We start from the raw sequence: 12,586 nt of genomic DNA, 5'->3' as shown, positions 1-12,586 counted from the left end.
CTTTTTCACACAGGGCCATGTAGGTTTGGATTTTTTTCTTCCTCATTAATAAAACCCTTCATTTAAAAACTGCATTTTGTGTTTACTTGTGTTGTCTTTGACTAATGTTTAAATTTGTTTGATGATCTGAAACATTTAAGTGTGGAAAACATGCAAAAAAGTAAGAATTTAGGAAGGGGGCAAACACTTTTTCACACCACTGTATATAGGGTATAATGATTCTCACTATATGCTCGGACAGCACTACAAAATGGCAAAGTCACTATATAGTGGACTGTACAGTGAGTAGTGAGTGATTTCAAACACAGCCAATGAATGAGAGCCTGATTTTGTCGAACCACAGAATGTACCCATATACCCAGAACATTCGTCTGGCTGCTCTCAAAGTCATCGAGAATATCTTTCCCAATTCATCGTCTATGAAGCAGCTCCGTACTCAATACCTTATGACATCACAAATTTTAGTTTTAGGAAGAGAATTGTTCATGTGCACTCATATTATCGGACAGTCTCAAACCACAGGAATAGCATGTATGGATTTTGAAAATGTGCGTAGTTCCCTGTTAATGTATGTTTTAAATGGCCTTCCAGGCTTTGGCCCTCCTCAGCTAATTTTGGTGACTGACTCCTCAGCAAAGTGATTCATAGGGACTTATTTTATATTGTAGGTTTGGAGACTTTAGGTAGCATTTCTTTATGTCCGATGTCAGACAGATATGGCATAAGCTGTTCTATTTTCAGATGAGTTTTAACTTGTTTATTGTGGGCTACCCGCTAGTTGCTATCAGTAATTGAAGCGTCTTATGTTCAAGAAGCGGCAGTGAATTCTGTCACAGACAGCTTAATACTCAGTCCCTTTCATTCTTCACTGCTAGTCCTGCTGAAGAAATTTCAAAGGGATTTACTTGACAGACAATGTGACTACCTCATCACAGTATCTGTCCGTGGCGGAAGGGAAGTGTGAAAAACAAGAATGAAAAAAATCCTGTGAGCCTTAATGATCCAAGGGACGGGCCTGTCACAGAACAGAAAGAGCTCGTGTTTGTGCTTGCAGTTGGGAATGCCTCATCTGTGTGCTTTCTGTGCTCCTAGGAGCGTGCATACCGTAGTCACTGTTGCAGCTCTCATTAATTATTCCAGCTACATGACCAAAGCTTCATCGCCAGATGAGAATGACAACACTGAATCCACTGAAGGTGTATTTGGCCATATTGGATCACATTGTTTTAAAACCCTCAGCCTGTCATTCATCATCTTGTAGAGAAGTGGGGGAATGGAAGGAAGTTTTTGTTTCTTTTACAATAAAAGATGAATGGCTGCTGAGAAATATTTCAAAAATAAAATTAAGCCTTTTGCTCTGATGACAATCGTGTAACTTTAATTTTTCTTGTGCATTAACCAGACATCACGTGTATCCAAACGTGTTGTGCTTTGCTGTTTTACCAGATTTTGTTGTTGGCAGCTTGTTTTTAAATGTATTACATGAAAATTGATATGCAAAATAAGCTTCTCACTGTCCCTGCTAAACACTCATGAATTTTTTATCAGGCCCTGTGAGATTGGATAAGCTCTATTGGTCTCATGGAATTGGCCTAAATTCCTACAGCAATTCACAGTAATTCCATGAAAAGGTTTTGATGGAATAGATTCGGGCATATCTGTGTCTCTAGACCTATTTATTTTGTTATCCTCTCAATCCCCCAAGACACTTTAGTTTTTATGAATTAGGAAAAAAAAAACATTTTATGAAGTATAAACATGCCTAGGCCTGTTATGTGTCTATCCCACACTTAACTGGTAATTCATAAACGGTTTTTGAGAATGATTTCTAACAGACAACATCCATCTGCACTACTATAGATAAGGTAAAATTCAAGCATCCTTGTGTGTATTTAAGTACATGAATTGCAGGCAATATCTCACAGATACTTTTCATATTTTTTTATTTTATCTTCAGACATTTACTCACATTCGATTAGGCCAAAAATGATTTCCATTTACCTTAACTGCACATCAAGACATTTTTTTAATCAAGTTTAGGTGTCCATAGATATAGAATGCATTGGATGTGACACTGAAATCATCATCTTCTTCACCAGTTTTTAGGACACAGTTCAAAAAACAGTTCTCATTTCGTCTTTGACCTTATGGCAAGATGCTTCTGTTGGTGGTACACATCTTATTCAACACCTCCGATGCCAAAAAAGTTAGGACACTGTGTAAAACGTAAATCAAAACAGAATGCAATGATCTAACAATCCTTTTCATGCAGTTGAATACAATACAAAGACAAAGTATTCGACGTTCAAACTGATAAACTTTTGTTTTTTCTTTTTTGTAAATATACACTTATTCTGAATTGAATGCCTGCAACATGTTCCAAAAAAGGTTGGGGCAGGGGCATGTTCAGTTTCTTTATACAAGAAGCATTTTGAAGCTGGCATTACAAACAAAGGCTTCTCTGAGTATTAAATACATTTCAGTTAGCATGTTCAAAACTTTTTCCTTTGACACTCCACTTTATTGCACATAATTTTTATGAGTTGAAATGTTATGATTTCTTATCAGTGTAGTTTTATTGATCTAATCCCAATGTCTGGTCTAAATAGCTGAAAATGCATAATGAAAAAAAATTGACATGTTGACATGTTTTTCACTACTGTATGTAGTAGTGTAGTGCCATTAAAAAAATTAGATAGGTGAGGAATGAATAAGCCTGAATAAGTCGTTTTGATTTGTATGTATTTTAACTTTTTTATTACTATGCAAATAAACCAAACTAAACTATTGATTATATTTTACACTATTATAATATATATGAACTAGTAGCTTAAAGTAGTGGTCTATATTCTATGTCTAAGCTCCAGTTTTAATTGCTTGGAGTGTTATTTAAACATAGCAGCCATTTCTCAGGAGAGAATACAGAGTTATAAAGAGCCAAATGCCTGGTAGCCTTCGCCCATGTGGCCTGTGGAGACCCTCAGAGTGCAACAAGGGGAGGCCTGTAGGATCAACATAATGTGGAGCTCTGTCAGCAGAGCAGGCCAAGTGCGGCCCAGCTCCCCTCTCTCAATCTGAGTGAAACCGTGGCTCCAACAGCAACCCCCTCTGTTCTCCCACGGCCTCCTCCCCATGCCATCACCACTCACACATAAAAGAGACGGAGCCAGCGACATAGGCAGAACACTCAAGTCTATTGATGCTGCAAGCCAGGCAGCTATAGTAGCACATAGGCTTGGGAAATCTCGCCAGGGTATTGGACACAAGCAGGTTCTAAAAAAAGAGCTGATTTTTTTTCTGGGCTATGTGGGCCTCTGCTCGCCTGGTGATAAATCAGTGGGTTGCTCTCGATTGTTCCCTCAGGACAGTGTTCAATTTTCGGCTCAATGGAAGTACAGCACAAGTTGATTTGAACTGTGTTACTAGAAAACAGCTGGGGTTCAACTTTAATCCCTGTCAGCTACTGAATTAGCAAACAGTACAATCTATGAAGAGACATGAGCCTAGGATATTCCAACAAGATTGTACTAAAATAAAAAAAAATCATGTTAGTTGTTTGAGTTATTTGGTTTTATCAAAGCTAACATGTTCTGCCTTTTTCCCCCCAGGACCCAGCAGCATCCTCTACCTCAGAGGCAGACCCTGACACCAAGGGAGAGACTGTGGCCATGAACTACAAGCCCTCACCACTGCAAGTCCAAATAGGTATCACAATCAACACATGACATGACTTCACACTTTAGCAGTAGCAAAGACTCGTAGAATGGAAAGCATTTAGCATATTCGTGCATGAAGTTTGCCGTGGGCTGCCGCAGTATGCAGATTTGTGTTTTAGCATCATGAAAGGTCAAAATAAGCATTCTGTTCAACATGACTTCATATGCAGTATCATACAATATTCAGAGTATTGTATGTCAGTGGAAAAATATTCCCCAGCACTGCAATTTACTTCTAATGTCAGAGGTGTCAGAGTGTTTCTGAGCTGCCTCTGTTATTGTACCGCTGCAACACTGTGAACGCCTTTGTCACACTCAGCATTCCTCATTTTTATTTTGTCCTGAGGGCTCTGTTCCAAAAAATCTTTGTGTCCTGAAACTCACCATTCAATATCTCCAAAATGATCAGTATTGTCTAAGGATAACATCCTCTAAAACAGGTCTAAATTGAATTGAAGGACTTGCCTGTGGCGGCTACAGCATAAAGTGGATCCCAAGGATATACCTGCTTTGTCCTGGGGGCCACTATTGCAAAATAAAAGGAGGCCAGGGGCTAATATCTAGGGTTTAAGGACATCCGTGGCTTAGCATGGGCCCTTTTGTGGGGGTCTGGGGGATCCTCTCCTGGCACCTTTTCTTGACAAAGTAGCTCTATTTTAATGCACTCTTGCGCCTTGCATGTATTCAAAGTGTTGTATGAATCAAATTATTTTCATTGTGAAGTAGAAAATGGTCATAGGGGCCACCTAGCACCCAGATTTGCCCCGCAGGCCATAACTTGAGCATCACTGCTGTATATGATATAACAGATAAAATGACTAAAAGCCTGTTTTTGTTTTGAACATATTTGATTACTTTAATATTATAAATCTACAACTGATGGTCATGAAGTCGAGGTATACTGATGCATTTACTGATGACCTCACATCCTGTGGTTGCCCAGAGAAACAGAGGGATCTTGCCAGGAAGGGATCAGTGAAGAATGGCACCGTGGGAAGTCCTGTCAATCAACAACCCAAGAAGAATGCCAGGACAAGGTAACAGCTTCCACAGCCTGCTTGTTTCCTGCTATTTTGACCGATTCGACCACAAATGTTACACTTTGCATCAATTAGCATCTCAAGCAATATGTTTTTGTGTCCTACGCTCGGCCCACTACTGACGGCGTTATTTGCTGCCAGCTTGCCGGGGACGCCATCAGACTTTCTAATGTTACAATCAAACGCACAACAAGGCTTTTTAGAGAAGGGGATGTTTTTGTGGGTGTGAGTGAATGGTGATAAAAGAGTCAGCTCGCTGAGCATAAACCCGATACAACCCACAGCACTGACAACTGGCTCATCTGTCTAATCCCACTCCCTGGTGGATTAGTGGAAATATAAGAAAGGCTACCGACTGGTCTGGACTGCGGGTCTCAGAGGGGGAAAGATAATCTAGAAACGCCTGCAGTCTGACGGCTGCAGATTAGCCCCACTGTTTGTGTCTTTGCAGCCTGTAAGGAGAGTGACATTTTTTACACAGCTCTATTCCACTGTCTGCATCATTTGAGATGGTTGGATGTACTTTTTTAGGTTGGTTTTCTAAGAATGCATTGTACTACATGGTGAAAATCCTTTTGACTGTTGAGTGCTTTTTCAAATTTTTGTCTTCTGTGTGTTTGTGTGTGTGTCTCGTTTTCTGTGCTCATCCTCAGGTTGGTGGTGCCAAACAAAGGCTACTCCTCTTTAGACCAGAGCCCAGATGAGAAGCCGCTGGTAGCACTGGATACTGACAGGTTTGTACATCATTTGGTATAATATCTATAACACTAAAATATGACAGTGTTAAAAGAACAAACATTTCAGGTCGATTCAAAAAGGAGAGAAAAAGAGAAAAATCTGCCAACGTGTAGTTTTATAGGTCTCACTCTGTCGTGATGTCACATTAATCCATAGAGCAACTTGAGAGAGTTCTTAACAGAAGGTCTCCTAAAAAGGGGCAAAGCCTCTCCCAGGGCGCAGGATTAGAGGATAGCGGGGCGAGGATTTGGACAGGGAAAAGCGGCTCAGAGGGAGTGCTCGCTTCCACCCTGTACCAGCAGGTCTGCATTTGACACAGCTGAGTCCCACCCTTTGTGCCCTCCGTATGCTGCGACACAAGGGAAACTCTCTCGTGTAATCAGCACTCTGGAGGCCAACCATCCTTACATCACGTATTGGATCATACACACACTCTGACAAGCTTTCTGACTCACAGCCACACAGGGCACTGTTTGTTTATTGTCCACATTTTAGATTCACGTGCGGAGCCTTTGACAATGTGGCTTTGTTCTATTTGTGTACAGTATGAAAGGCAGATTACTCATTTGGGGGAAAAGCCTGTTAGCTGCATTAGCATAATATTGTATGATTTTTCCACACAATTGAAAATAACCCCTTATGACATCATTGTAGTTGTTTGAGACTAAAAAACCTTACATAACCCCAATAGAGCCCACTATATAAGTGTGATGCATCCACTTTAGAAAACAAATTCTGCTCTGTTTTTCCGAAATAACGAGATCATTACCTTGGAATTATTAAAAAAAGGTTGTTATGGAAATGAAATTTGCCCTTGTTTTTCTGAATTAAGGAGATAATAATCTTGTTAATTATGAAAAATTAGACTTTACAAGACTATTATTTGTTACATCAGACTAAAAGAGCAGAATTATTTTTCCATGTTAACTTTTCTTAAAATTCTGAGATCATGATCATGTTCATTCAGAAGAATAGGGCAAATACTTTTTTTCCTGAAGTAAATGCATTACACTTCTGTAGGCTACAAATTTAAATCATTATGTTTGCATTACAAACTGGGATCATAAAGTTTGAATGATGATGGAAGCATAGAACGAAATACCTTGCAAAGTTGCATTATGGTAATTGTAGGATCCAGCATTTTGTTAGGCTTGACCCATACTCAAGCTGATAGTCAGCATACTTCAACCTCTGCTGCTTCGATTGGGCTGGCATCACCTCCGTCAAAGTCTTCAGTAAATTATCTGGGGTTTGTCCTTGATAGTCTTTAATCAAGGGAAGACATAGCTTTCAAAGCATTTTACTAAATTACAAATAAAACAAAATTACTGGCTGGAAAAGCTGAATTATTAGACATGCCAACCTTAAAAACACTAGATGGAGCACTGGTGTGGGTGTAATATTTTAATCTCCTAAAAAAAACCAACCACTCCCACAACACTAGAGGTAGTCTAACAAATTTGATTCCTAAAATATTTAAAACTTGTTTTGGAAATTACTTTTTTTATATACAGCCACATGTCAAAGGAACAAGCTGCCAATCTATCTTAAACTAAACCCAGCTGAGAGTTTAAAATCACATCTCAAGAAATGGTTGTTGGATAATTTGTAGGTATATAAATACCTGGTGTTTTATCATCTGTTTATGTATTCAGATTCAGTGTCCTCCTTGCTTTTCACTTTTGTATTCAGTCTGCATTCTTATATTGCAATAGAGAACCACAGTGCAAACAACCCCCAAGGCTTTTTTGTGTATTTTAATCCTCATTGTGATCAGCCTGCCATGTATGATTTAACTCTTGTCAAATAAATCTGATTCTCTGGAGTGTCCCAGCAATGCTTAATTGCTTGGCTGACCCTTTTAAATATTCAGATATAATTTCCCATATGTCACTTTTATCTCGAACCTTGCTTTTTGAGACACTGTTGTCTAACTGCTGACGTCTCGTGTCTTTCAGTGATGATGACTTTGACATGTCCAGATACTCATCATCAGGATACTCCTCAGCCGAGGTGAGATGTCTGAGGGACCAGGTATCTATACATGCATTATACTGTTTCACAGCGTCATTTGGTGAACCCACAAACATCACCACCTGATCACCCAGTTCCATTGTCTCACCACTCACACTAGGTATATGTGCACCCCTTGGAAATAAGGGTTCATAGCCACAGTCATTTGTTGTGATTTATCCACAATTCTCATCCAAACTCCTGTTCCTGTCTTCCTGTTAGAGTCGAATATATTTTGTTTGTTTGTGATTCTTGCCTCCCCCCACTGCCACCATTGACCTGCCTGTGCTCCATGTTGCTGCCTTCTGTTTCTGTGCAATCGAATTAATTTGGATCATCATGTTTTTAAACATCTATAATGAGAGTTTTTAGAGTCAACATTGGAACTAATTTAACTAACAAGGTCTAATTAGCGTAAAGGGACATTTTATCCCCAAATCAAAAATACATATTTATTCTCTTTCCTCTAGTGCTGTTTATTACTTTAGATTGTTTGGTGCAGAGGGAAGCGTGCATCCACTGGTAGCTGACCGAGCACCACCGAGCTACCTAACCTTACAGCTCAGCTTGGGTGGACACCATTAATGTTAACATCTCACGCTGTCACGAGCTCAGACTTCTCATCCATGAGTAGATGCACACTTCCTTCTGCACTGTGATATGGTTGGCGATGTAGTTTGGTAGAGGGAAAATAGTTCCTACATGAAACTGCTCACAACAAGGTCTGAGGATTATCTTGAGTAACTGGGTCATGATTTATTGAAAGAGACATTACTGTTGAGCTTTTTAAAATGTATTTTTGGGGACCATAAGCTGAGTGCCATCTAGTTCCAGACAGACCTCTCTATATCAGATATCTCCAACACTGAGCAACTCACACCAAAACAATCTAGGCTTATAAATAGCACCAAATATGTATTCTCTACTTGTGTGTGTGTGGTGTACTGTTTAAGGATTATATCAAAATTGTCCCAAAGCTCTGCTGATACTGTTTCTTTTCTCTTTTGCCTCTGCAGCAGATCAACCAGGACCTGAACATCCAGCTCCTGAAGGATGGGTACCGGCTCGATGAGATCCCAGATGACGAGGACCTGGATCTGATCCCTCCCAAAGCAGTCAACCCCACCTGCATGTGCTGCCAGGCTGCTCCCTCCACAGCCTGTCAAATCCAGTAGCACCATCCCCCCACTCCCTCCCCAAAAAACCTCCTGTCTGCCACCTGCACTGAGGCCAACTACTGACCAGAGTGGCAGCAGGGAGGAAAAACTATCCGGCTGGCAATGGCACAAAGGGAAAACAAGGGTTTATAAATGCTAAATTAAGAAATGGAGATAGTTCAAGTCTTGAGAAAAGAATCAATATGTACAGTATCTGTGCACGTTCCTCCTATGGTAGGATCTGTGCATCTTACTTCTGCATTGTTGGTTCGGCGAGGACTCGACTGATGGCAGAAACATTTACCTCTGAGGAAAACATGTTACTTTTGCTTCTTCGTTCAACCTCCATCTTATGCTTGTGGATATTTTTGTTTACAAGGACCGTGAGGGATTGTGCGACGTTGTGGAAGAACGCAAAGAAAATAGGTAAACTTGAACCTAAAAATGGTGACTACCGTGATAATGCATCATTCATGGAATCTACTTCTTCAACTGGTGTCACTGACGGTCAGATACGATGGACAAGAAGAGATTGGAAGTTTTGTAGTGGCCATTTCTTTTTTCTCTTTCTCATTTCTCTCAGCCAGTCTGCTTCGTCTTCCTGTGTATATATGTGTCAAACATGAAAATGACATGTGTCTCTAAATATGTCCAAGAACGTAGTGCTAAACCATCCAGCTGCTGATGAAACACTAATGCTTACACTCACAACACTATGAGAGTCCAGTTTTCTTTTCTAAGTTTGTCTGTTACACCGAGGTTGTACTGCTTAACTGTTTCATACTCCATTTTAAAAGAAGCTGAAAACAAATAGTTTTGCATGTTGCCTGTTAACACTGTCCTGATGACCTGCTTGTGCAGAGGATTTCTCAGTTTTTATTGACCTTTGAACACATCCTTGTGCCGATGAGACATTATGTGTGAGGCGTGCTTTTAAAAACATCAACTTAGCAATGTTTAGGTTCACCCACTGTAATACCAGTAGATGTAGAGAAACCGTTACTAGAATAATGACAGAACAGCTCATGAGTAAGTGCATACTTCCTTTGTGTTTGTCCATGTGAGTCCTGACATGAGCTGATGTATTAGAGGATCACAAAGACAGTCAACACCAGTGAATGTGGTTACGAAATGATAATGATAATATTACTAATAATAGTAATAAGAAGAGGATTAGAATATGTGCAAATACATAGAAAGCTATGTAATTTTGAACATACCTGTTATGGGGTCTGAAGAATGTCTGTAAAGTGATTCCATATTGACTGGATGGAAATGAAATGGGATTTTTTTCATTTTTATTTTTATTTTTTTCCAGAAAGGGCACACCTTATTTTGCAAATTAATGAAAGTTTTAAGTTTTTTAAGTTTTGTTTCAAGTGTATTTGGTTTGTATGGTTGTACATTTCCCCTTAATTTTTAATATAACCAATTGGTCTAATTTAATTTGGGGACAAGAACTGTAAATGTAGCACCAGACACAGCTGTGTATTGTCGACGCTTTGATGCCAATGGATGTTTCCCACATTGTTGATAAGGAATTAGTCCTTGCCTTTAGGAAGTACTGGATGCATATTGTTTATCTGTCATGTTTACATCACTCTAAAGACATCTCTAGAGCTCTACAGACGTCGGCTGTTTTCTAGTTGATAACAGTCACTCGCATGTGAATCTGCTCTGGAACAAATGACCGTGGAAGATCAAGCTTGGTTTCCCAAAAATGCAACATGCTCATTTGAAAATCCTTTTGTATTTAAAATAACTTAAACCATGATAAGCTCTTATATCTGGTAATATAACTGCAGTTCTTTGTATTTGTACACTTAACACTATTGCTCATATCCTGTAGTTTTGGATTGCTGGCTTAACAGTTTGATGATGACCCTGAAAGTAGAGGAGCGCTTGAAGAACAAATGACATGGTTCAGTTCAGAATATTCTGAAATCTTTAACTCTTGACCTACCAACACACTAACATATTTAACATACACTCTGGGGACCCTAGCAGCAAACTACTGTAAGACACCACCATCATAGCAAAATGGTAACTAGTTTCTCCTCATCACATTTAAACTTATGTGATTACTGTCATCTAAAAAAATGATTTTTATTGTTTTAGGGTAGTTACAATTAGCTTTGAACATCATTTTACCTTAGGAAGAGCAGTATTTAGGGTTGTCGATAGAGTGTATGAGGAAATCTGTGTGTGTCTCCTTCACAATGACTGACATAGTGTGTGATACGTTGAATTAGGACCTAGTCTTTTAAAACTGCACAGGTGGAATTGAGTGCTTTTGGATGCTGTCAGGACCCCATTGATATTTTTAAGTAGCACTAATTAAAACCGAAAACAATGACATGAAGTCATTAGGAACAATTCGATTGATGTGACTGCGAGATTGACAAGAAGTACAGCTCTGGGGTCAGCAGGTGCCCCAAGGATAAAACATACACAGTTATACATTGTTTAGTGAGGCTCTGAGTGGGTAGATTGACTGTGGGACTGGATGAGACATGAATCAGGGCTCGGTTGGAGTGATAGAGTGTTCAGTGTTAAGTCATTCTCATGGAAACATTCAGGATATTCTGCTGACACATGATCGAGGGATTTGAGATCAGGACAAGAAATTACTTCTGAAATATTGTGCGCATCTACTATAAACAAACTTATGTGGGTTATCTTTGTGGCTATGTTGCAGTGTTTTGGGGAAACATTGCATTAATCTTTCATGACTGATGCTCTGCTGATTTTTGTTAGCACGTTTACAACCAGGATGTTTTACATTTTTATGAAAATCCATACAGAAACAGCAGAAGCAAACGTCATTTTATTGAGACAGTGCGTATTGTGTGACTCCAAATGACTGCATCTGGTAGAGCTTTTTGTTTGGAGAGGTATGTAGGCATGGTCAAAAAAAGGAACACATGTTTTTGCTCTGGTCAAGTGAATTAATTCATAGCAACGTATGTGGTGAGTAAACAAAACTGAAAGCTACTTGGAAAGAGAACAAAATGCTAATTCTGCCTGTTAACCTGTAAAAGGGCATCCCCTTTCTCTTGTCACTGATATACCTGATACAGCCTCAATGTTTCTACAGCATTTACAGAGTTACAAAAGTAAACAGACAAAAATAAATACATTTGCAAATAAGGTGCCATGTTTGTAGATAATAAAATGACTTGCATTAAGTAGGAAAAATACAAGAGTAGTACAGTAGGTCAGGTAATATGTCACTAATGCAGCTACTACACTAGCTGAGTGTGTGTTAGACCAGTAGCTGTGTACAGTTACCATTAACATTGAAGGACTGACTATCAGATTGACTATGGTGCTGATTTTTCTTGTTTTCTCTATCATTAACATCATGCTAACAGATTCTCACGCAGGCTGTCGGAGGCGTGTGCACGACCCCTGGCCTCACTCGGGGCGTAGCTTCACTAATCTCTTTTGAGTTCAGTGTTTAAAGTAATGCATTGTAACAGAGGCTATTTATTTGCAGTTGTGTGTTTTTAATTTATTTTTCAAGAATGGGAAATAATTCATATGCAGACAGATGCTTTTTTATTTGTTTGTCAGGTGCTTATTATGATGATTGTGAACTGGTTCCATTTAGATTTTAACAGTGTCAAAGTTCTGTGTATAGTGCAACATATCAAAAAATAAATATTAGATATCTGAAGTGTCATGGTGCCGTGTGTTTCTGTATGCTTGTAACTGTACTTTTTAGGTATTTCTTTTTTCTTAAACAATATTTTACACATTTTATTCAAAGATAGACGGACTAGAGGGTGAGGTTTCTATGCAGCCTCGGAAAGTTCTCAAGTGATCGTATCCAAGCGGCTCCTCAGACTGCTTCAAACTGTCATCCCTGCAGGAGATGAAACAAATAGCTACTAAATGAAACACTTTGCCTGCCACCCAC

The 12,586-nt window shown here is 39.3% G+C and overlaps 1 protein-coding gene across 2 annotated transcripts in view; it reads left to right on the top strand.

Moving 5' to 3' along the window:
• The window catches only part of fam219aa (family with sequence similarity 219 member Aa), a 17,348-nt gene extending 5,005 nt beyond the window's left edge, over positions 1 to 12,343 (top strand). Inside the window, exons 2-6 of one of the 2 annotated variants that reach the window (XM_050037045.1) lie at positions 3,609 to 3,705; positions 4,660 to 4,753; positions 5,410 to 5,490; positions 7,453 to 7,528; positions 8,524 to 12,343. In XM_050037045.1, the coding sequence (XP_049893002.1) occupies positions 3,609 to 3,705; positions 4,660 to 4,753; positions 5,410 to 5,490; positions 7,453 to 7,528; positions 8,524 to 8,682 (507 nt within the window). In that variant the 3' untranslated portion in view covers positions 8,683 to 12,343. The remainder of the gene's footprint in view (positions 1 to 3,608; positions 3,706 to 4,659; positions 4,754 to 5,409; positions 5,491 to 7,452; positions 7,529 to 8,523) is intronic. The other variant, XM_050037046.1, reaches the window with a different exon arrangement.
• The last annotated feature ends 243 nt before the right edge of the window (positions 12,344 to 12,586 follow it).

Source organism: Epinephelus moara, chromosome 24 (assembly GCF_006386435.1).
Source record: "Epinephelus moara isolate mb chromosome 24, YSFRI_EMoa_1.0, whole genome shotgun sequence".
NCBI lineage: Eukaryota > Metazoa > Chordata > Actinopteri > Perciformes > Serranidae > Epinephelus > Epinephelus moara.
The sequence above is the reverse complement of the archived record's forward strand: the minus strand, read 5'-3'. Positions and strand labels throughout refer to the sequence as shown.